This window comes from Alosa pseudoharengus, unplaced genomic scaffold (assembly GCF_046254945.1).
Source record: "Alosa pseudoharengus isolate Yale_2024_CS ecotype anadromous, Long Island Sound unplaced genomic scaffold, YU_APseudo_1.1 YU_APseudo_1.1_scf_10, whole genome shotgun sequence".
NCBI lineage: Eukaryota > Metazoa > Chordata > Actinopteri > Clupeiformes > Clupeidae > Alosa > Alosa pseudoharengus.
Genome location: NW_027468565.1, coordinates 37,538,221 through 37,563,706, shown reverse-complemented (window position 1 = coordinate 37,563,706; position 25,486 = coordinate 37,538,221). Strand labels below are relative to the sequence as shown.

Below are 25,486 nucleotides of genomic sequence, written 5' to 3'. Positions count from 1 at the left end.
GTGGAACCCATTTGGAAACCAGTTGGTAAAGCCTATTGACTAGATCACTCCTGGACAAACATCTGCATTCATACAAAGTTTTTTTTTTAATTCTGTAATTGATGAATTCAGTGTCCTTATCCTTAATAAGACATGAATGACTGTGGGGGAGATTAATAGTATGGTGAGTAAAACAAGACATGGGTTAAAGTTGTAACAACATTTTCTGGGTATTCCTTTTCCAGATATCTTAGGGAGCATTGTTTGTTTTTTGCCTCCTGGGTGAATCATCTCAACCTTTCCCCTTTGTTAATTATGCTGCAGTACATATTTCAAACCACAGGAGGGAGTTTGGCTATATCAATATTTGGGAATAACAGAAAATGGTACTAGCATATTACACAATTAGTCGTTTTGCGAACCGCCTCCTGTGCTCCTCACTAGAACAGACAGAAGTTGAACATCACAGGTTACAGTCGATGAAAGGAGCTGGTGTCTGTCGTTGAAGATCTTCAGGTGGGATCGCCAAAGGACATCTTGAAAGTGGGAAATGTGTCCGGAGCATCACAAGTTTCATTCGCAAGGTAAGTTGCACGAGACCTAGGCTACTAGCCTTTTTTTTTTTTTGCAAGTTTTAAAGAAGTTTAGGAACAGATTATATTCGGTAATTTTTGAGGGAAGTTGAATGGTCAGAATCGTCACAGTAATTGCAATAGCTGAGATTGTATATAATATACTACTGTTATTTGGATAGGACGCAGTAAACAGTGCTGCCGCAAAGCTATTTTGACGGGGAAATGCATGCACTCTTAGGCTATTGAATCACGCACCAGCTATTAGGTTTTTATTTAATGGGAATAAAGTTGTAAACAGACTCGTATAACATAACAGAAACGCCGTCGATGGCCCGTTTCATATTTTCAGTCATAGCCTATCAGTAGGCTATTTTTCAGTTAAACCAAAGCAGACCCCAGTTTCCTGACAGCTTGCTGTAGTCGACCGCTACGAGTGTAATGAGAAATTATGGGAAGGTCACATGGTGGAACGCAGGTGCAGCCTGCGTTTAAGATAATGTGATTTATCAAGGTTGTGGGCCTGTTATTCGCAACAACAAAAAAATCCGTTTTACCCTTTGACAAGAGTGTGCACAGTTCATCAAGCCTCTGCATAAGACCAGAATAGGAGACTAATTCGCCTAATGTTAAAAATGTAGGCCTAGGCTACGGAAAAGCTTTTAGACATGCCATGATTAGGCTAATTATTTTCTTTTTTTCAAGTGTAGGCTTTTTTTTATTACATCTATATGTTCCAGGCCTTAAAAAAGTAAAGAAACAAACATAGCATGTGCTGTTCGGTTTACTGCCATGAAACAGATCTCAGGTGAGGCAATTGCAAAATCTCTCTTTGCCCATTGAAGTTTTTGTGTCGTGCCTAAACGAGTCCACTGTTATCCACTGCTCTCAACATGGTTCCATGGAGGAAGAAGAGAAGGAATGGTGTTATCCCGTTGTGATGTCTGAGCTCTCTCAGACTCTCTCTCTCTCTCTCACTAATGTCAGAGCACAATTGGATACTTGTGTTTGAGCAGATGTTGCAACAACCTCAAAACACATGTAATGCCTTATATGAACGTGTAGGTTTGGTGTTTCACAAACAGATATGTGCAATTATTGAGGTAATGTGATTTAGACACAGAGGTACTGTAAAGGACTGCATTTTAAGTACATGTATAGGCTTCTAGCAACCCTTACTGGATTTACAACCAGGTGATGAACAGATTAATTAATCAGATTAATCAATTGAACAATTCTGACTTGTGAGTGTGTGTGTGTGCGTGAGAGAGAGAGAGAGAGAGAGAGAGAGAGAGAGAGAGAGAGATCATGCATCTGCATAGTCATTTCTCTTTTTTCTTCTTCTGTAAATGCCTCAATCTGATAATGACATTTCCCTGAATGCCTCCGAGTCCTTAGAGCTAGCACCAAAGATAGCACCTGTGTACCAGAGTTTTTTTTTTTTTTTTGGGGGGGGGGGTTATTGGCTCTGGGTACAACCTGTTCTACCAATTAGTTATGCTCCTTCCAGAGTCATCACCATAAAGGTCAAGAGGACTGCTAAAAGGCACTTAATGAGAGCTGAACAGGCAAGTTATTGCTGTGCAGGTGAGGATGCTATCAGGAATATCTCCCCAAAGCAGCTTTTGAATAAAGACAGTAGATAAGAAAATAATGCAAACAATACAACATCTTTCATCTACTATCCAATTTTATTGAGTTAATCTTTCTAAAGTCACAACAGTAAACACACTGAAACAAACTGGCTTGACCGTTCTCAATAATTACTGTCAAGGCTTGAAAAGTATGTATAAACTCAGGTTTCATAAACAGTAAAATTATGTGTACATGCAGGATGGAGATGATGATGAACTCTTGGCAATCCATAGCTTTTGTCAAATTAATGAAATATCTTAATACAACATTGAGATGATTCAAATACTGTGTCCCACTTCTTCTAGTGTGTGTGTTTTTAAAGGCCACAGACAGTAAAATATATGTTGTTACAGTGTGTAACCATCAACTAATAGGTCTATTCAAACAGTTGTTCAATCTACACATAGCTCCATCATCCAACCACTCACTGTATCTTTCCTGTTGGTGTCAACTCTCTTTTGTCTTTTTCAATTTCACACCATTGTGTTAGATGATCTTAGCAACTGAGAATGAAGAGTAAGATATATAAGAAAACCAGCAGAGAGACTTCTCTCTGCCTGAAGCGCAATGACACATGTCATTGTACTTTAATGGATTCCATATTTAGATTAGTGTCAATAGCTATGTATCACTCCTTTTCTTTCTCCCATGATGTAAGCCTACTGCATTCCTAAGACAGCTATTCATAGGTAGATATATCATCATATTTCTCATAGTTGTCTTAAACAGGTTTGATCAGGTAATGACAATAGATGTCCTTGTGCAATCACACCAGACATTGTCATTCGGATTTAATATTAAAAGACTGTAACGCAATAGCAGAATGGTTGTGTGTTTTGGATAGAACCTACATTTGAAAAAAAAAAATCACTTCTTTGTACTTGAGTCTAACAGACTTAATATATTGGTTTAACAATGATGAAAATATTCACACAGCCTTTCATTTAGTTTCATTTTTTATCCATTGTTAAGGGAGTAGAGTTTTAGCTCTTGTAGGGATTATATGCGAATGACGTGTAGCTATGCACATTCAGCATTCATATAAATTAAACATGGGGTCCACCCATTATTGCAACCAATCCTCACTTCACAGATACGGTCACTGGCAGTTAAAAAAAAAAGCAGAAAAAAGGAGCTCAAAGAGAAAAAAAAAGTTTTCCTGCTATTTGTGTCCACACTAATGCAGATACATATAGAGATCTCAAGCCTTCTGACACAGCCCTGTGGTGGAAACAGGAATCCAGATGATCTTGTAACGCAACACTTTGTTTATTCGTGGCTGTTTTGCCCTCAATGTAAGACTTCTTTGTTGAAGACAGTCACGCATAATAGATAAAACTGCAATCAGAGACAGAGAGGCAGTATTGAGTGGTGTGTTTGTATGGTTTGTGTGTGGTCTCACAGAGCAAGGATTATGATCCTACAAAGAGATGTTTGGATAAGGGCCTTGGCCTGAGAGGAGGCGAACATATTTAATCTCGCCTTGTGACAATAAACATCTGGTTGAAAGCAATACATCACAACAGACAGTGGATTTAACGCGGGATATGATATTTGAAAAACATTTAAAAGGACTTTTATGCCAGATGGAAATAATATTAGCTAGAGAGAGAGAAAAGGAAGGACAAGTAGTGAGAGACAGAGAAGGAGAGAAGGAGAGAAAGAGAGAAGGAAACAAAGAGAGAAGGAGAGAAAGAGAGAAGGAGAGAAAGAGAGAAGGAGAGAAAGAGAGAAGGAGAGAAAGAGAGAAGGAGAGAAAGAGAGAAGGAAACAAAGAGAGAAGGAGAGAAAGAGAGAAGGAGAGAAAGAGAGAAGGAGAGAAAGAGAGAAGGAGAGAAAGAGAGAAGGAGAGAAAGAGAGAAGGAGAGAAAGAGAGAAGGAGAGAAAGAGAGAAGGAGAGAAAGAGAGAAGGAAACAAAGAGAGAAGGAGAGAAAGAGAGAAGGAGAGAAAGAGAGAAAGAGAGAAGGAGAGAAAGAGAGAAGGAGAGAAAGAGAGAAGGAGAGAAAGAGAGAAGGAGAGAAAGAGAGAAGGAGAGAAAGAGAGAAGGAGAGAAAGAGAGAAGGAGAGAAAGAGAGAAGGAGAGAAAGAGAGAAGGAGAGAAAGAGAGAAGGAGAGAAAGGCAGATGAATCAATCTTGCGGAGTAATTGCATTTCCATGAGTGAGACGGGATTTGGTGATTTTCCTGCAGTGGTATATGCCTATCCTGACAAGAGGAGCAGAATCTAATCAGAAGCCCCTAATGAGCTGATTGGATGGAGAGGGAAACTAATGACTGACACCCTAAGTAATATTACTCGATTTCTCACAGATAGTCACTCACATCTGTCATGTTTATCAGCACATGGATGGTGGTGATGTACAATTTACATCCAGGCAAGAGTGTGGCTTTGCAGTGTAGCGCTGCTTACAGTTCACACAGTGTACAAAAGGACACACATATTCAACCCAGGCAGAGAGTCTCACTCCAGAATATGTCTAGCCCACCCTTTCTTTTCTGAAATCGCCTGTCTTAAGTGTCAAACGCAGACACCAAACATTATTCTCATCGCTGATTTTTTGTTTGAACATATATATTAGTGTTTGAATATGTATATTTGCCCAGCAATGAGTATAATGTTTAGTACAGTATGTTTGACACTTAAGCCCATATTTCAAATTGGGGCCCTTGATGTTGTATGACTGTTAAAAATGGACTTCATTACTCTAGTGATCATACATCTAACCTATTATCTTGTTTACAAAACTATAGGAGTTAGAGGGCGCAATTGCATTTATAACAAAAAAACATAGTTTGGCAATCAGACATGAGAATAGTACTCCTAGAAGTCCTTATGGGGGGAGGGGCTCATTTTACAAAACTTGGACTTGACATTTGAGTTAAATGAGGAGTGCTCTCTCTCTGGCACTACAGTGCAGAGGATGCAGCTGACTGGCAGCCCTGAACACAAGACATGAGCATCCGAATCAGCCGGTGATTGATAAGCCGTAGCTCTTGATTGTACCCACCGCGCTCCGAGTCATCGGGGAGTCGACTGGGGAGGATTAAAGTGGGGCGCACCTGCCTCTGACAGAGGATTACTCGCACCCCGCTGATGTGCCGTTGCATCACACACCGAGAAGTGTTGGCGAGCTGTGAGGGAACAGCTGCTGGAGTCTTTTACCAACGATGTCTACTGCAGGTAGATCATGCTAATGCGGGAGCAGTTCAAAGAGCCGGATCTCTTTGGTGGTAAAACAGGGACAAAGTTGGGAGTTTGATGTAGTGGTGTAGTGCTGTCTCAGATGGAGATATGTCTCAGCATCAAGGTTTGGAGAACAAGGTCATCAGTGCAGAAGTTAGTCATTGCTGCCCGCATTTTCAAGTTGGGGAAAATTGTGTCAAAATTGCTGAAAACCTTTGGTGCCATGTTAAAATGAAGCATTCTTATTCCAGCACTCCCATGTGCTTATCAATATGTAAACTTTGTAACTAATCCCAATCCTTAAACCTAACCCCTTGAAAATGTGGTATCAATATGTACTAACATAGAGAAATATACATTATTACTGAAAGAGGTGCCGAGTTTTGTTCTCTGGCTGTGGGCTCTTTACTTCTAAATGAGCGTACGTGGGGGTGTGATGAGAGGTCGGTAGTGTCAGCTGAGACTGACCCCTGTCCAGAGAACTACAGCTATACTTAGAAGATTAATAGAGGAACACAGTGACCCTTTTCTGCTTTTATCAGGACCCACGGGATAATTATCCATTTATACTCCCCCCCCCTCCTTTCTCCTCCTTCTTGTTTCTCTCTTCCTCCTCCTCCTTTTCTGTATCTCTCTTTTCCTTTTAGTTTGATTCCTCTCATCGTACTGGCCTGATATGTGTTGCATGCTTTAAACCGGAACCGTTTAAGGAGCAAGATCTTAAGATAAAAATGATCTAAGCTCTACGTACGATAAGGGAAAAGGGGGGAAAAAATTGAACAGGTGTCCCAGACAGGAATACGGAAGAAAGATAGAGGAGCAGGAATGAGGATATAAGTGTTGAGTTATTTGCCTGTGTGTGAGTGGATAGGCCTGTATTCGAGAGTCAACTCTCATCTCTCAACTCAGTCACATGTCTACTCAGACCAAGTGCCAAACACTATGTAGTGTAGTAGTGACAGTGTTCCTCAAACCCATCTTTGCTTGTTTAATTGTTAAAATGTGCATAGTGTATTCATGACAAATGTATTTCCTAAAAGTAGCCTGGAAACAGAAGCCTACATCTTCACATTCCTATTTTCCTGATGTTGCTAGAAATAGCTTTCTGGATTTGTTTCACTTTGTCTACCACATTCTATTGCCAGCTTACACAGTCTCTTCCCCTCTCTCTTTTCCTATCTCTCTCTCTCTGCCTTTCTCTATCTCTCTCTCTTTTCCCTCTCTCTCTCTCTCTCTCTCTCTCTCTCAATGGCCCTTTCTATTTCTCATTATAAAGTGTAGGAGCTTCCAGCTGCATGAATGTGGGTGATTTCATGGCCTCATCACGTAATCAGTGTGAGAGTAGAAGGATGAGGCTACGGGAGAGGCAGGTGGTCTGGTGCTGATTAACACAGATTCACTGCTCTACGGCACAACCAAGGAGGCAGACGTATGCCCTGTGTCACACACACCTGCACTAGGGATAAACCAGTGGAAAATTACAAAGGGCCGCTAAGATTTTATGGGACTGGATTGTCATTGAAAACAGTGTGACTATGCTTGTTAACTTATATGGAGGCAGCTGGGACTATTTTTTTTTTCAAAGTTCCCTTCTTGAGTAAAGAGTTCTTGCATGTCCTGTATTAGTTGAAGCTTTGTCTCTGATTTTTTTATGTTGCTAATTCTATGGTGGGGTACATACATTAGGACATGATGAAAATGGCTGTGTTTAAATAGAACTGAAGTTTGAGGCATCTTCTCCTGATATTAAAAGCCTGGTGTTTATTTTCCCTCTGTCTTTTTCAGCAGGATGGAGGGACTGGACATGTACACTTTGGAGTCTTCCCCTGTGAAGCAAACTGTTTCCGTCTCATCAGTCACTGAACATCCTCTAATCCAGAAGAAGGACCCGTTCACCATGCTGGCCAGCCAGATCCGCTCTAACACGTTCAATATCTCATCCCTCTTGGAGGAAAAGAGCTTAGCATTGGACAGAAAAAATTGTCAGCCAATCAACATTCAGATGGCACTTCTAGCCAATCACATGAGTTGTGACAATGTGGGCATAAAGACATCAGAGACCTTCACCAGGAAGACAGACCCACATAATTTCACGGGAGACCGAAAACATCACGTCACATCAGGAAGAAATAAAGTTAGAGATGACTCCCTTCGAAACAGGAAGTATCCTTGCCCTCTGTGTGGGAAGCGCTTCCGGTTCAACAGCATCCTGTCCCTGCACATGCGTACCCACACTGGTGAGAAGCCGTTCAAATGCCCATACTGTGACCACAGGGCAGCACAGAAAGGCAACTTGAAGATCCACCTGCGCACCCACCGCCTGGTCATCCAGAGTAAGGGCTTAGGACACGACAGGGAGGAGAGCCATCTTCTGCGAGAGCTAGAGCAGCGTGCCATCACCAGAGAGAAGCAAGCAAACTGCACAAGCCCACCCAGCAGCACCGTCTTAAACTACAACTCCCAGAGTTCTCCAGGAGTTCTCTGCGATGGAAATCCGAATCCATCACAGTACCGTCCACATTCAGTTCCGTCTATTCAGGAGCAGCCGCTCCCGATCCAGCAGCAGAGCTTCCGATGCGGGTTCTGCAAAGGAAAGTTCCGGAAGCAGGAGGAGTTGGAACGCCACATCCGGATCCTGCACAAGCCCTACAAGTGCACCTTCTGCGAGTTCGCCGCCGCCCTGGAGAGCGACCTGCTGCAGCACGTGGACAAAGTCCACGTCGTCTCCACGACGACGACGCCGCCATCCCCCCAGGTGGTGTTGCAAAAGGATATCAGCAAGGAGCCGAGTCCCACGCAAGCCTTCCGGTGCGAGGTGTGCGGCCAGGTGTTCAAGCAGGCCTGGTTCCTCAAGGGCCACATGAGGAAGCACAAGAACTCGTACGATCACAGCTGCGGTGTCTGTGGCCGCCGCTTCAAGGAGTCCTGGTTCCTCAAGAACCACATGAAGGTGCACCTCAACAAGCTGGCCGCAAGAGGGACCCCGCCGGGACATGGACGCGCGTACGCCACCCACATCGGCAACAATCGAGAGATCCCCAGCAGGCTTCAGTCACAGTTCATCTCCAGGCTGCACAACGAGGTTCTCCTCGCTGTTCTCTCAGAGAGGCAGAAGGTTCTAGCGGAGGCAGGGATCGAACTGAACAGCCAAAAGGTGCTGGAGAAACTCCTGCTGCCAGTAGCTGGACAGAATCACAGTTTAGCGGCAGAGGACTCACAGCCAGTGGTCACACACCTACCAGCAGAGAAGCCCACACACTCGCAACCACCACACAAACCTTCTAAAGTGCTGAACGTGGACCATGGGGGCCATACGCGGGGAGAGGAGCTAGCTGTAGGGTTGTATTCATACGCAGACCAGCTGAGTATGTTGCAAAATCACATAGAAATCACTGAGAACCTCATGATGAGAGGTGAAGTGGACCGCTCGGCAGAAGACCCGGTACACAATCAAGTGGTCAGCGGAAGCTGGCGTCCCGACAGAAGCAGCAGTAACGTGGGCTTCAGGACAGCGGTTTCCTATCACGGCTCCGGCCGCTGGGGAGGCTGGACGGGGCAGCCCAGCGAGTGCCCGGACTGCGGCCGAGTCTTCAGGACCTACCACCAGCTGGTCCTCCACTCGCGGGTACACAAGAAGCAGCGGCAGCTGAGGGGACAGGAGACTCCCTCCGGCTGGACGATGCTGAACGGAGGCGGCGGTGCTCCCCAAGACCGAGCCCAGCTCCTAGCTGCCTTCAGCAAGCCAGATGAACCACAAGGGTGCGGCGTGACAGACGGTAATGCGGCACCAGGAGGCCCCCCCGCAGAGGACAAACCCAGCCAAGCTTCCCCTCACTCCTTCATTCCATATGCAGGTAAATATTGCCACATCGGATAGCTCGCTTGCATTAATTCAGCAGATAACTTTTTGAAACCTGATGGGGGTCACAAATCAATGACATTACTGTTACCATATTCCTTAGAAATGAAATTTATGGCCACAGTTGATGTGGGTATAACGTATCTGTGATGAGTGATGATTATATTGATTAATGTGCGCATGGCACAGGGATGCATATTTGTCAACCCTGAGGGAAATTCACTGCAGAAATTCCAGGCGGTCTGTGCTGTGAAACTAATTATCCATCTGCTTGTTTAGCACATAACTCTTGCACACGTACACACACTCACACACACACACACACACACACACACACACACACACACAAACACACACAAGTGAACCCACAAGCAGTTCAACACCGACGTGACCACGTGATCTCCCTTTGAATGCCACAGCTGAGACATTTCATCCCCAAGGACTTAACATTTTCTCCGTGCCATGCAGACTATACACTATGCTCCTTATGCTTCAGGGTATTATGTTACTTACTTACAGCAATTTGGCTGCGTTTCTCTTCGCCTATGCGCATCACAATAGTTTAGTCTCACATAGTTACAGGTATGTCATTGAACTGACCTTGACTGAAATCTCCACGGTATGTATTCGGAGCCCCTGTGGGGTTTTCTCTCCGCTAGCGTAGCGCATAATCTCAGAGCTAGCTGATGATCACTGTCAGGTAATCACTCCGAGTCTAGCAGTCCATCGCCCACCCCCAAACATCTCCACCACTCACACTCACACACACACACACACACACACACTCTCACTCTCACACACACACACACACACACACTCTCACTCTCACACACTCACACACACACTCACACACACACATACACACACACACACACTCTCTCACACACACACACACACACACACACACACACACACACACACACACACACACACACACACTCACACTCACACACACACACACACACACACACACACACACTCTCACTCTCACTCTCACACACACACACACACACACACACTCTCACTCTCACACACTCACACACACACTCACACACACACACACACACTCTCACACACACACACACACACACACACACACACACACACACACACACACACACTCTCACTCTCTCACACACACACACACACACACACTCACACACACACCTCGCAGGCGCTTGCGGGCACTCGGGCACTCTGCTAATGCCCCATCTGTTCGTCCGCTTTCTCTGATTTGACAGGAGCCACCTGGTGATTCCTGTAATTGTTTGACTCGGACCACCTGGTGGTCCTTTAAATGACCATATTCTTCTGTTCTGTCTCTCTCTCTCCGAGCACCACTGGGCTGGACTCAACTGGACACGCTCTGTTTCCTACTCTTTCTCCGAGTGATGTTCGTTTAACGCTGAAACTGAGTCTGGGGTTAAACGCCTCACACATCAAGCCTGGGAAGCAGACAGATCAGAGAGCTCAATGCATTGGCTCTGGGAATTGGTCTGCTGTTAGCCAGGCTACCACACACCATCATATTAGCTAAATGTGCAAGTGTATTGCTATTGTTATGTTGCAGATTTGTTGAACCTATTCTGTGACTGCTCAGTCAGAAAACATTCTATCAACTAATCATTTATAGAAGTCATTAACCACTCGGTTGGTGCAAATACTAAAAAACTCAGTATGTGGTGTTGTTTTCAGTGTGTATTTGTGTGTTCAGTGTGTGTGTGTGTGTGTGTGTGTGTGTGTGTGTGTACATGTGTGTAGGGGGAATGTCTTACATATTGACAAAGATAGGAGTGATACACCTGACCTCGGGGGAAAAAGCTAAAAAGCTGTGTTGGCAAAAACAAATAAATTGCCCTCTGCAACAAAACCACTAATCCCTCAGCTTGGCAAACAAAGGGTTACGAAACCGCATGAGCAAAATATGGTTAACATGATAACATTGGAAAGCTGAGGGATGACATCTACTCTTGAGAGGTGGGGACGGCTGGTGCTCAGAAGTGGATCTCAGTGTAGCATTGTTCACTATTAGCTGTTCAGTAATCCATGCCAGCGCTGGATCACATGAATCTTATCCATCGCTGAATGTTGCATGCACAGTCCAAGCTGTGTGTCCAAGCTGTGTGTGTGTGTGTGTGTGTGTCTGTGTGTGTGTTTGGGGGGGGGGGGGGGTTGTTGATGGAAGACCAGGCATGCGTGTTATTTGATTAGCGTGATATTTTTTAGCTGTTCATTTATGAACTTGTTTATTCTCACCTCTGATGGATGAATTGAGGTACTTTGGTCTTTTAGTAATTTGATCATTTGCTAGATGATGCCATGCTTGATTGTGTTTTTTATTGTGAAGTAGATGTATTCATATCATTTGGAAATATTCATTTTGGGAAGTGACATTTTGAGTTCTCTTCTATTTCATCCCGATGGTGTGAATTTTCCATTTACCTTATTGGTGGATCAGTGGTGTTTTCTCGCCCTCGATTATTGATTGTAGTTCTCTTTTCTGAGCTGATGGTATGAATCGGACAGTAGTTAACTGGAGAACTGTGTTAGGCTGGGAAACCTTCGGTGTCACCACACCGTTCCTTCTGGTGCTCTTTGAAAGGGTTCAGTTGTAGTCGAGGAACCCGAGCCCCTAATTTCAGCAAGGTTGTTTTTGTTGTGCCTGTGCAAATGTTGTGCTTTGGGGAGAGGCAAACAACACCTGGCTTGAAACGTTATTTCATCATCTCCCGAATGTCATTTGCCTTAATTGACTTGGAGTCGGCCCAAATGCAGCTCCAAATGCGTGGTCTAATTAAAATAAATAATATACGCCATTATTAACATCAAAGAACATCTGGCACTCTGGTTCTGTATGCAGCCCATGCATGTGACATACTTTGAAGTTGTTTTATCTCGAAGCAAGAAGTTGTCCACCATCATCCACTTGCTTTGTCCTCTTCGTTGTTGATGTGGAAATATCCTGGTTTAACTTTGGCGTTTGATGTTGAAACTGGGCCAGAGGTGGCTTTTTTTTAGGTGTCTTTTTTTTATGCTACCTAATCTGTGTATGCATGTGTGTCTGTTTCTGTGTGTACTTTTGTGTTTGTGTGTGTGTACTTGTGTGCATGCATACGTGCATGTGTGCATTTGTGTTTGTGTGTGTGTGTGTGTGTGTGTTAGTATAAGGTATTTAGGGCCTTGTGCATATCAGATTAGAGGTGGAGTTTTTCCATAATGTCATCATGTGAAACTGCAGAGCATTAAACTTCTGCATTATCAATCACCCCAAGCCTAATGTAACTCAAGAGCTTTGTGGCAACCATAAGGAGCATGGATAAAGTTTGATTGATCATATACACACGTTTAAGAAATCACATTACTTCCAATGCTAACTGCATACCATACTTTCCCCCTGCAGTGAAACTGAATCTCTTGATGATTAGCCTGAATGAAACAGCCATTCACAAAGATGGCATTCATCCAAGCGGAGAATAAAGAGAGAGCGCCATCACCGTGGTAATAAGCCAAGCTCTGAGCAGTGGGATCAGAACATGTATTCACATTTAAAAGTCTAATATCTCCAGATTCCATCACATGCGTGTCCAGGGATGTTTAATATGCTCGAAGAGTGCAAAGAACCACCCGAGAGATGTATATAATAACCACACAGTCCTGGGAGATATTAGAGATATTAGTTATTGTTCCAATGGCATGCAGTTCGTTACATGTTAAATGGAGTGGGGGTTGGTGCTCTGTGTTGCCATATGCACCACTATGGACAAACATTTGTATTTTTTGATGAATGTTTTATAGTACACAAACACATACACAGACACAGATGCAAACACACACATCACACATGAAGTGTGTGTGTGTGTGTGTGTGTGTGTGTGTGTGTGATACATGGCTCTCTCCTTTTAGGAATTGACCATATTCATCTCGGTTCTGTTTGTCTGTGCTCTGGGGGTCTTAATGCACTGATCAAATTGATGGTCATGCTCTGTCTGAGTGATGAATGGGAGAGACCCGCCACCATATGCTCTGTGCCGCTTTTAGACATGTTTTCTACCACATCTGCAAATGGGCACCACATTAAAAAACCAATATGGTGGCTCAGTTTAGAGGAGAGAGAATAGGAGGTGGAAAAGCTTCCAGACTATCTGGAGTCGTGTTTTGGTCACAGTTAGATTGGGTGATTTTAGCACGGAGCATTCCACAATGGCCTGTATTTAAATAAGGAAAAACAAAAATAGACACTTCATTGTCGTAAACAAATAAAAATAAAAAAGCCCCCCTCATCAATATGATGAAAAAGACGATGCAAATGATCCCGTTTGTACACTTGTGAGGTGCACTTAAGACTCCCTCTCTAATGTGGAGTAGTTCTGGTCCTCTGAGTGCCCCGTGCATTAAAGCCTTCGCACCTGGCCTTCATGAATCATTCTGGTGTTGTATCCTTTTCATTGAGCAAGAACAAGGGCTCATTAGTATTCACTGGATTAAATTAATGTGCCCGGCTTTATCTCATGCTCCCAGACACCTCCCTAAAATACTGGGTGTAATATACCGGCTGACCTTCAAATGCCACGTGTGTGTGTTGTGCAGTAAAGAGCCATTTTGCGTGGATAGTCTCCCCCGCATGACTTTTACTGTAATTGGAATGGCAGAGGAACAGCTGGCCTGATTAAGAACCAAACTCACAATAGTGCCCCCTTTCCTTTTTTCTTTTCTCTCTGCCTTTCTTCACTCTGCCTTTCTCTCTCTCTTTCACTCTCTCCATCTCTCTCTCACCCTCTCCATCTCTCTCTCTCACCCTCTCCATCTCTCTCTCTCTCTCTCTCTCTCTCTCTCTCTGTCTGTCTTCCTCGCTGTCTCTCTCGCCATCCTTGGCATTCAAGAGGATTTAAATGGTTGGACTCAACTCAAGACATGCATCTCAGATGACCTCTCGCACAATGGGCATAAACATGTCACCGCACGTCACATCTCAGACAGCTCATGTCAGCGTGTGAAAAATGGCCCGACCCTCCTCTCTCCCTCTCTCTCTCTCCCTCTCTCTCTCTCTCTCTCTCTCTCTCTCTACTCACACGATACTTAGGAGAACATAAAACAACTTTAAACACATAATGAATGCAAGGTGGAAGGCAAAATGGAGGGATAACTGGTGCTCTCTGGTAATGTGGCGCACAGATTTGTTGGACTGGATCCCAATTCGAATCATTCAAGTACACAACCAGTGGAATAACGTGCCTGACAGTTCACATACCTCTTCTGTCAAGGCCACTTTGACCTTCAGTAACTGCAGCACTGACTAGATGCTACTGTAACTTGGCCACAAACACCTGGGGTGCTGAACCCTATGAACCTGAGCCTAGGAGTACCTGTCTGGATACAGTACACAGATTCTGGTGAGACCCAGCACATTCACTGGGATTTAGTAGGGTGATACACATATTTCACATAACAGCCACTCAACGTGAATAAAAATGCAGCTTAATTTATCCATATGATACAAGAAGTAGGGTGACTAATGAGTCCATGTCCGGAGCTGCTGTGAAGTCCCAAAACCCAAATAAAGAAGCGGGTGCCGATTGCGCAGCCTGAGTCTCGTCGTAAGCAAGCGGGCTAGTTGAATGGCCTACTCCAGAACTAGCTGTTGTGAAATTGTTGGAAATTTAATTGATTAACACATCACATAAACTGTTATTGAGTGTTGTTGATACACTGAACTTGTGTCCTCGGAACCAAATCAGACAGCAAGCAGCTTTGGATATTTGGAAGTAGGCAGCTGGTGGATAGCAGCTGGGGATACATAACTGGCATGCGTAAGGTAATGGCAACGACCGAAATGCAGTGTTGAAACACGTGTATGAAACGTATTGCATATGCAAACACAGATCCGGTATAAACACTGAGCCCCCTTGAAGTGTGTGCGTAGATCATGTGTGTGCGTTGATCATGTGTGTGCGTAGATCATGTGTGTGCGTAGATCATGTGTGTGCGTAGATCATGTGTGTGCGTAGATCATGTGTGTGTGCGTAGATCATGTGTGTGTGCGTAGATCATGTGTGTGCGTAGATCATGTGTGTGCGTAGATCATGTGTGTGCGTAGATCATGTGTGTGTGCGTAGATCATGTGTGTGCGTAGATCATGTGTGTGTGCGTAGATCATGTGTGTGCGTAGATCATGTGTGTGCGTAGATCATGTGTGTGCGTAGATCATGTGTGTGCGTAGATCATGTGTGTGCGTAGATCATGTGTGTGTGCGTAGATCATGTGTGTGCGTAGATCATGTGTGTGCGTAGATCATGTGTGTGTGCGTAGATCATGTGTGTGCGTAGATCATGTGTGTGCGTAGATCATGTGTGTGCGTAGATCATGTGTGTGTGCGTAGATCATGTGTGTGCGTAGATCATGTGTGTGCGTAGATCATGTGTGTGTGTAGATCATGTGTGTGCGTAGATCATGTGTGTGCGTAGATCATGTGTGTGTGCGTAGATCATGTGTGTGGCCGGTAACTCACCCCCTCTTCTGTGTCCGCTGGGACACTAAACAGGGGTGTCATCCTAATTGTGTTCACATTAAACATTTGCTCATTACATGCAGGTGTTTAGATGATCTTTTAGGGACATAGGGGAAAAAGAGATGAGGGCCCGAGTGAGAGAGGTTTTGTCTCAGCAATATGTGTGTGTGTGTGTATATGTGTGTGTGTGTGTGTGTGTGTGTGTGTGTGTGTGTGTGTGAGAGACAGATGGTAACCAGGTGTACACTGTGGTCCTGGTGAACAATTTGATTTCATTTCTCATTTTTCTTAGATGAAGGATAATTTGGATTTCCTCTTCCTTTGTGGTGAGCTTGGTCTGTGGCTTTCTGGGCAGACACATAAATGTGTCGGCATGCTTGTGTGTAACGATATTAAAGTTTCCTGAGATTTCCGGCTTACAGTACAGTTAAAGCCCATTAAGCTTCCTCTGGCCAGAGCTCAGTCGCTGGGGTGATGGCGTATTCCCTTCGGCCCTTCATGTGTTGGGTTCCTATCCAGGAATTTTTCCCGGCTTCTGTCAGACAAAACGGTTTTGTGTTTTTCGTCTCCAATGTGCTGCCCTGGCAGATCTGAATTGGTTTCTGTCTGCGTCTGGTCCTGCATTGTCCTATTTTGTCTTCTTCTGCTCTCAGGTCAGGCTCATCAGGCCAGAGGTGGCACTGGTTGTAAGGAGTGCTCCGTGTGTGGGAAGATTTTCCGTACAGCTCAACGCCTTAAGGTTCACAGTCGAATTCACACAGGTGAGCAAGGTCAGGTGGGGTGATTGAACACACACACACACACACACACACACACACACACACACACACACACACACAGACTGTTAAGGTTCACAGTCGAATCCACACAGGTGAGCAAGGTCAGGTGGGGTGATTGAACACACACACACACACACACACACACACACACACACACAGACTGTTAAGGTTCACAGTCGAATCCACACAGGTGAGCAAGGTCAGGTGGGGTGATGGGACACACACGCACACACACGCACGCACGCACGCACACACGCACACACACACACACACACACACACACACACACACACACACACACACACACACACACACACACACACACACACACACACACACACACACACAGACTGTTAAGGTTTACAGCCGGATCCACACAGGTGAGTAAGGTCAGGTGGGGTGATGGGCGTGCAAGTCTGACAGATTGTTATTACATTATTGTGACTTGACTGTGGTGAACAAAACAGCATGCTCAAAGTTCATCAACTGAGAAATGACGAGGTCTCTCTGACATGTCCACAAATTGGAGTTATTTTCAACAAATATTATAAAATGATGATTTAGAAAAAATAATGTCAAATTGAATAATATTCAAATTCACCGGATGACCGTTATATGGTTCCAGATTTTCAGTAGCGTTTTTCTCAGAAGCCTACTTGGACCTTGTTACTGCTCATCTGATGAGTTTGAGTTGATGTACGATGTGTGATTACAAACGTATGTCATATTATGTGTCTCAAATCCACTGGCACACCCTCCATGACATTCCCATTGTTTCATATCCAGTGTCTTCCATAACATCCGCACCTTCCTCCACCCAACTGTCAATGGCTATCACAAAGCAAAACCATGAGGACACAAGTCAGTCAGACTTACTGTCTAGTACCTGAACATGTGTGTGTTGCTCTCGTGAGTGGATCCCTCTGCATAGTCAGTCGCACAAACATGGAAATGAGAGTGGTGTGTTAATGTGTATGTTTGTTCCAGTTACGTGCTTCTTTCAATGCATGCTAGCCCGGCTCCTTAGCCACCACACTACCCCTGCCCCCATGATACTTTCAACAACATATTTCATCTGATACAAGTCATTCATTTAGCTATAACAGTAATGCACCAGAATAATTTGAGGGATTTTTTTTTAAACCACAATTAGTCACTTTTTAGCTTTTTCCGTTTTCCAATAAATGTCGACATTGTGTGATTTGTGATTGTAAACATTTTGCATGACATTCGCAAAGTGCTCTTACTCCTTCATAAGGTAAATGTCAAAGCTTTTTTGAGATGGATGTGTGAGTGTGTTTTCTTTGGATGTTGGTTCTGCAACAGTGATAAATTGATTTTAGTGGTATTGCATTAGCTAATGGCATCCGTGATGTATGACAGAATTCCATGATTACCGCTGAAAGCCTCAGAGGCAGTTTGTTCAAGCACAGAAATGGATTCCATATGTATCTGTTAAACCAGTGCCATGATTAGGCTTATATTCAATATGATAAATGTCGTCTTTATCCCGTTGATCTCACATGCGCACACACACACACACACACACACACACACACACGCTGCCCTCATTGCCCAAATTAAACCTCCATTGTGTGTGTGTGTGTGTGACAGAGAGAGAGAGAGAGAATTTTTCATTTGATAGTTATGACTAGAGATATAGATATCTTTTTGTGTTGAATGTACCAGTATGTATGTATGCATGTAGAGAATGAATGTATGTATGTATGTATGTATGAATAGATATAATGCATTTAATGCTTCTATTCAGTGTCTAAATTGTGCTCTGTACTAAGGCTAAACTTTACCTGATACGTAAGCTCAAGGCATGTCGATAGGTGTTCTATTGCAGGCGCTATTAGCCTATCGAGGGAAAAAAAATAAATGAATAAAAAGGTGTTATTGTTTACATGATGCAAATCTGAAATTCTTGAGCTCAATAAAAAAGAATAATAAAAACCACAGTCTTCTCATACGGTCAGTACAGCATATGTGTGAATGAGCAAAGTGGTGGGGCTTAAGCAAGACTGCTAATGATTGATAAAGTAACTGTAAAGTGTGAATGAGCAGAGTGGTGGGGCTTCAGGAAGACTGCACTGCTAATGAGCAGAGTGGTGGTGCTTCAGGAAGACTGCTAATGATTGACAAAGTAACTGTACAGTAATTACAAAGTAACTGTACAGTAATTACAAAGTAACTGTACAGTAATTCCTCCTCTGGGTTTGGGCCCCTCAGGTGAGAAGCCGTACAAGTGTCCTTTCTGTGGCTACGCTGGCAGCCAGTTTACGTCCCTCAAGTATCACCTGCAGCGTCACCACAATCAGCCACTAACCCCCCATCACCATGGAGACGACCCCTGCAAACCCTGGGCACCAGGCACAGTCAGGGGGTGTGATGATGATGATGATGATGATGATGACGAGCCGGCCCCGGAGCCACAGCGGGAACCCCTGGACCTGTCCATCAAAGGGGAGGGCGGGGCTGAGACTGACCGAACACCCCCAGCCTCTCGCAGCCTCCAGCCTCCTCTCCGAGTGTCATCTCTCCACCTGGCACCTCCTGCCACTTTCTCCATCTTCTCCTCCCTCCCCTGCTCCTCTGCAGCCTCTCTCACAGCCTCCTCCACCTCCTCCTCCCCTTCCCTAACAGAGGCCAGTTCTCCTTTCAATGTCTCCTCTTTAGTGCCATCCTCTCTTTTCAACAAGCCTCCATTTGTATCCACCCTGGTGTCCACCTCTCCATTTCCCGCTCTCTACGGCTCATCTCCGTTAAGTGTCTCTTCTGTCGGTTCTTCACCTCCTTTCTCGCCTCTCTATCCAAACTCTCCCTACAGCCTTTCAAACATCACCTCCTCCTCCTCCTTTAGCAGTTTCTCCCTCTTGCCGAACTCCTCGGTCATCACCTCCCACAGAGCAGCTGCTTCCTCCTCCTGTGACTCCTGGTCTGATGTCACTTCCTCTGTCTGTGCGTCTTCTCTCTGCGCCCCCGTCCAAACCAGCGCTCCCTCCTCCTCTCTCTCAGTGTCCCCCTCTCTCTCCACCTCCCCCTCTCTGTCGCTCTCTTCCTTCAGCAGCAGCACTCCTTTCTCTGTCTGCACCTCCCTTCCTGGTTTCACCTCCTCCTCCAGTCACCCCTCCCTCTGCTCCTCCTCTCTGGGTCAGGAGAAAGTGAACGGTTATGGCGGTCCTAAGACGATGAGGATGGGCAGTGACCCGTTGGGAGCGGATGAGAAAGAGGACTCCACCCCTGGAGAGGTGACCAAGGGATCTGCTAGGTCCTCTATGGGCCGACCTGAGCTCGTAATCTCACACTGTGGCAGAGACGCTAAACTGGACAACCCCGGGAAGCAGGAAGATGCTGTCCTCTCTAGATGCAGAGAAACTGGTTCAGTGGGATTGTTTTCACAGAACGCTGGTCATAGCCCACTGCCCTGCATGGATGTGGGAGGCCACGGGGTTGGGCTGATAGTGTCCAAATCTGGACAGGCAGCTTCACTAGAACACTGACACATCCAAGTGTCTATTCTGACTGAAAACAGGCGTCTACAGGTACTCATGTGAGAATACAGTCGTTACAGTGATTATGAAGTATATGTTTATTGTTATGTTGGTGACTATGATGATTATAGTTGAAGATGTGATGATGTTTGTGGTAAGATACTGTATCTGGATGAGTGGCACCCACACGGTAACCCAAAGGTGTCCAGAGATCAGCATGGCTATCAGGTAAAATGGTCCCTGCCTCACTGATTTACACTTGGGAACTGGATTTGTGTGATTGTGTATGTTACTTCTGCATAAACCTTGCTGTAGGCATCAGTGTGTACAGTATATGAGAGAAGACTGGGGCTTCTGGTCTGTATTTGTGGAGCTCAATAAAGAATTTGTGTGGGTTGCTCACGTGTGTGTTTATACAGCCACTCATGGGAAACAAATCATCTCTGTGTAATCTCACCTTGAAGGCTGTTCTACTAAACTGTGGGCATTCTAAGAAGATGAGATAACATCACAGGAACTTCAGGAACACCTCTGCTTCTAAGAACTTGAAGACCAATCTACATTCTCTGGATTGTATGCCTGTGGCTCACTGTGTTAAAACAGGTCTCTCTGGAACTGCAGGTAAACAACCACATACATGAAACACATGACATTGAATTTGATTGAAATTATGCCTAAATGGAAAACAATGGTCAGATAACAAACTTTAACCAGGACAGTCCTTTCTATGAATACATATCTAAGTGCCTATGATTTTTAAACAGGGTTATGGAAATAATATTTGTTAACTTTTGTTAGAACTGTGTGAAAATCGCCCCATTGCCATTAAATTACACAATACTGCCTCCTGGTGGATAGTAAATTGTTGGTTGGGAGTATGGGCAATGAAACAAAATCAATTAAAGCATGTTTTAGGTTTCACCTAATTCAGACCATTGCAAAATATCAGTATTTTAACCAACAGTCATATCATAAAATGTACTCAATGTACTGTGTACCTCCCAAATCAACCACTGCCCTAATGAAGTTAAAGTTGGTAGACGGTTTTATCCACAACCATGCGGTCCGATGATCAGGTGTTACGCTACCGCTGCTTGGGGTGTGCAGTGCAGGCTGTGTGTGTGTGTGGGGGGGCAGCATGTGTTTGGCAGGACCAGCTGGTGACCTCTGGCTGAACCCTCTCTCATGGCCAGTCATCATGGCCAGTCATCTGTTCTTTATGACTACCTGTAGGCCAACCGAGGAAACACTAGGGGTCACCATATACACGTTGTAACCTTCGGATTTCAGCAGTAGGCCTAAAGTAAATTCCAACTGCCTGCTTCACCGTGAATTCACAGATGGACAACTGTTGATGTCATAGCCTACTGTTGTTTACAATATTGATGTATCAATGGGCTTTTGGTCGCTGGCTAAACTAGTAGAACTCTGTGTAAACTTTTGCTTTTCCAGCAGCTAATAACGGTAGTTAGGCCCAGAGCAGATAGCCTACAGTAGATCTCTCTAGGGCAGTGGTTCTCAACCTTTTTTTAGTGATGTACCCCCTGTGAAATATTTTTTTCAGCCAAGTACCCCCTAACCAGCACAACGCATTTTTAGTTGAGAAAAAAAGACTTAAAACTGAGCACTGTGACATCAGTGTCTAATTTATTAAACTTTGGAACCACGAGTCCATCCATAAACTTCAACCACGACTCCATCGTTTGAGTTTTGACAGTGATTGACAGGTGATGGCGGGTGGCATGTGACAGGTTGGGTCGAACCATCCTGGTATGGGGGGGACTCTGGGTTTTTAGGATAATGAAATTGAATAGCCTACTGAAATATAAATTTATTTTATGAACTTATATTTTCCTGAAATATTTCTTAAATAATTGTTTTTAAAGTATTTTTGCATGGATTCTACTTTTTAAATCTATGTATATTTTAACCATAAGCTGTTTTTAGGGCATTTTTTTTACTACCTTTATTCATAAGGATTTATTCTGGTCATTGTAAGTGCCACACACACTTAATACTTTTAGCAGAGTCTAGGCTATCCAGATCTGCCATCATTCAATGTATTAGTACTAGCATTGATTTTATTTAGATTTTTAGAATTAAAATATAAAAAGCGTATTATAAATATTCTTATATTTTGACATGTATCTCACCACAGCGAGCTCATAGCTCGACATGCATTGTGTGTGTAGGGCAGACTGTCCTGAATCTGGCAATATCATTGCCATGGTGGAGGGATTTTCTGGGGCTGAGCAATTTACAGACAGTGTGCGCCTTACAGAAATAAATTAAATTAAAAATGACCTTTCTGTGCTCCATATCTGTGACACGAACTGATCTGACCTGACTTGACCCGAGTTTACGTGTGTGCCTATGGTGTTTGCACTCATGATTCTCTACAACTTTTTACTGCATTGCCATGAACAAAGTAAAGGCAAAAAAGATGTTTCTTTGGCGAACAAATTGGGATGCAATGTGAGCCTTGAATTGGATGCCATGCAGGAATTTGGTAGGATCTCAAAACCAGATTATGAACATTCTTTGCCATAGAGAAACACACAATAGCGTTGGATTATAAACAAGCTTTGCTACAAAAACAGACAAAAACATGAGGTAAGTCGAGCTATATGAAGTTATTATTTTGCTGTCACTTCGTCTGTTTTATAACCCAGAAGGATGTACTTGGTATCAAATAATAGCTCCGTGTCTCCTCTTTAATCTGACATGCGTGGCATATCTATCTGATCACAGGTCCGCGAGTAATTCAAACGAGAGTAATGGGTGTGCAGCATTGGTTTTACATTATTATTTTGCAGTCACTTCGTCTGTTTTCATAAGCCAGAGGATCAACATACTTGCTATCAATGGATAGCCCTGTGTCTTCTCTTTCATCTGATATGCTTGCCATATCTGTGTTCAAGGGTTCACGAGTAATTCAAACGAGATGAATGGGTGCTCAGGTGAAAGCAGAGAAGTATAGACTGTAAATATGGTGCAATTTGATTTAATTTCATGGTTTTTTTATTTTCATACTTTAACTTACAGACAAGTGCATGGTCTCGTTGGAAAGCCCCACTTCTGCTCTGTCGCGCAATAAATGTTTCATTTCGCTGCAATGAACAGTTGCAGAGCAATGTAACAGAGAAGAAAGGGTGTGTTTTTTGACGCACTTTGCGTCAATCGGCTTCTAAGGGTTAAAATCACAGTACCCCCTGGAGTGCCTTAAGTACCCCCATTTGAGAACCACTGCTCTAGGGCTCTGGTTAGGCCTACACGTTGTTTTTTCCATCAACTCATAATGATTGTTACGTAGCCTATCTATGCTTTAACACCCGATGATGTAACAATAGCTAGAATAACATAGCTTACATTCCATTCCATTTCAACGGGTATAAAAACACAGGCAGCGCTTTAATATCATTATTCGGAGAGCGACTTTAATAGGCCTATCATTATTCACGACAACGAGCGACTTGGTCCTTCACAACTCATCAGTCCAACAAGTGATTTCAGAAAATATATTGTAAGAAAAGCACGCAAGAGTTATTGTAAATGTATGTTTGAAATAAATTAGAAACGTTAGCCGAGGCCCAGTAGCCATGTAGGAATGTGGACATTTAGAAACAATCTGCACAGACTAGTAAGTAAGCTAAGAATAGTGTTATGTGTTTTCAGGATTTCCACAATGGATCGACTCAGCGAGGGTCTGAGAGCAGCCCTGAGTACGGCCGCAGCAGGCAAGCTGCAAAGGTATCTTGATGAAACGGCCGAGGAGGCACAGCAGAGAGAGAGAGCCATGAGGTTGACAATTGAGAAGGTCCTACAGGACCTTACAGAGGCGGAGAAATCCAGTCAGGCAGCGAGTGAGGAGAGACAAAGAGAGAGAGCGAAGAAGAAAGCAGCTATAGAGGCCAGCATACGCGACAAAGAGGAGGAGATTAGCTTAGAGCTCAATCTAATGACACATAGAGTGAGGACGCTGACCGAGAACATAGAGATGGAGAGACAGAAACTTGTATCTCTGGAGGAAGATTACCAGAGGACTGTCGCTCTCCTGGAGAAGGAGTCCGTATATGATTATGATAAAATGATGATCAATGAGCCAGAGCGCATCAAGGCAGAGTCTGACAATTGGGTCAGATGGACCCAGGAGAGAGTGAACAGCGCATTGGCAATGGCACTGACAGCTGCTGCTACCAAGCAAAAGTGGCTAAAGGAGCTGGTAAACCAGGCTGAAAAAAGGATGGTGGTAAAAATCACTTTTACTTACACATCCCAGTATAGTAGATCCAAAATGTCCTTTTATCTTACCCAACATGGTGGGTGCCAAACTGAGAGAATGCTGTGTCTGTCTTCCTTAGGTATCTGTTCCTCAGGTGTCAGGTGGGCCTGCTCAAGAGGTTAGCAACACTAACAAGTCGTGCCTTAATGATGGCCTCCAGGTAGGCTACCTTAAAACACAATTCCCATGAAAAACTCTAATTAAACCATGACTGATTATACTTCATCTTCTTACCTGCACCAGTGGTTTCTCCATTCTCATAATTAACCCAAAATATTTGCATTCTTATTTTTATTTAGTCTCTGAGCTTCAGCAGCCAGAGAGCTGAACAGATAATTGTTCAGAAGCAGACACTCCAGGGAAAGATCGACACAAAGTTTGAGAAGAAGATGGCACGTCTCGTGTGTGAGGCCACCAAAAAGGAGGAGAAGATCAAAGCTGCCGAGATGAAAAAGAGGATGCAGCTGGAGGAGAAGATGAGGAAAGAGCTGGATAGAATACACAAGGCTGAGCTGAAGGAAAACAAGAGGAAGGAGGCTAAGAAGAAGAAAGAAGCCGAAAAACTGGAGAGGAAGAGGGCAAAAGAGGAGAGGGCCGAGACCAGACAGACCAGATGTTGTTTCTGCTGGAGGAAATCTTCCAGTCCAAAGGACAATGCTGAAGAACTCAATTCTTAAAAATGTTGAGAATTAAATCAATCTTTTTCAATCTATGCGGAGCCATTTCTGTTCTTTGTGCTATAGGTAGTTCTATCCAGACATTGCTGTCACTGACTAAAGGTATAATATGAATCTAGCTCAGGGCAATCCAAACTTTTCTCATCTGTTGTTCCCCATTGGTGGAACACACCACCAGTTCCTAGAGAGTATCTCCTCTTGTAGCACTACCTACAACTAGACTTGCTAATTCTAGCACTTACCACCTGACTAGAACTGATACTTCACTGTATGGAAGTAGCACTCACTGCTGCACTAACTTGTCCTTATCGCACTCTACATTGATTGTTTCCCTTGTTGGCTGTCCCTTTGGGTTGAAAAACGTCAGCCAAATGTAATGTAATTGTATAATAATGATGATAATAATAATAATAATAATAATAATAATAAATATAAATTCTTTATATTGCGCTTTTCATGCAAAGAATGCGAAGTCCTTTGCCAGAAAATCAAGAAAACAGACCAAAACAGTAAGAAA

The 25,486-nt window shown here is 43.9% G+C and overlaps 2 protein-coding genes across 3 annotated transcripts; both read left to right on the top strand.

The window, feature by feature from the left end:
• Positions 1-440: 440 nt before the first annotated feature.
• Positions 441-20,408, top strand: LOC143107467 (zinc finger protein 536-like). Of its 2 annotated transcripts, none has more exons than XM_076271493.1 (4): positions 441-563; positions 7,156-9,224; positions 16,388-16,495; positions 18,749-20,408. In XM_076271493.1, exons 2-4 carry the CDS (start codon positions 7,160-7,162, stop codon positions 20,017-20,019), a joined length of 3,444 nt encoding a protein of 1,147 aa, XP_076127608.1. In that variant the 5' UTR covers positions 441-563; positions 7,156-7,159; the 3' UTR covers positions 20,020-20,408. The 2 variants fall into 2 exon arrangements, with proteins under 2 accessions (XP_076127608.1, XP_076127609.1); XM_076271494.1 differs by lacking the exon at positions 18,749-20,408 and adding an exon at positions 17,300-18,735.
• LOC143107493 (uncharacterized) lies at positions 20,153-25,004 on the top strand. Its single transcript, XM_076271495.1, has 5 exons — positions 20,153-20,238; positions 20,475-20,631; positions 23,686-24,259; positions 24,372-24,452; positions 24,592-25,004. The coding sequence occupies exons 3-5, from the start codon at positions 23,696-23,698 to the stop codon at positions 24,967-24,969; spliced, it is 1,023 nt and encodes a 340-aa protein (XP_076127610.1). The 5' UTR covers positions 20,153-20,238; positions 20,475-20,631; positions 23,686-23,695; the 3' UTR covers positions 24,970-25,004.
• Positions 25,005-25,486: the final 482 nt, after the last annotated feature.

Excerpts from the sequence above, each read along its gene's own strand:
- LOC143107493 (XM_076271495.1), top strand. The coding sequence starts at position 23,696 with ATGGATCGACTCAGCGAGGGTCTGAGAGCAGCCCTGAGTACGGCCGCA. Across the intron at positions 24,260-24,371 it reads AGGCTGAAAAAAGGATGGTG|GTATCTGTTCCTCAGGTGTC; the intron begins GTAAAAATCACT and ends TGTCTTCCTTAG. Across the intron at positions 24,453-24,591 it reads GCCTTAATGATGGCCTCCAG|TCTCTGAGCTTCAGCAGCCA; the intron begins GTAGGCTACCTT and ends ATTTTTATTTAG.
- LOC143107467 (XM_076271493.1), top strand. The coding sequence starts at position 7,160 with ATGGAGGGACTGGACATGTACACTTTGGAGTCTTCCCCTGTGAAGCAA. Across the intron at positions 9,225-16,387 it reads CTCCTTCATTCCATATGCAG|GTCAGGCTCATCAGGCCAGA; the intron begins GTAAATATTGCC and ends TTCTGCTCTCAG. Across the intron at positions 16,496-18,748 it reads TCACAGTCGAATTCACACAG|GTGAGAAGCCGTACAAGTGT; the intron begins GTGAGCAAGGTC and ends TGGGCCCCTCAG.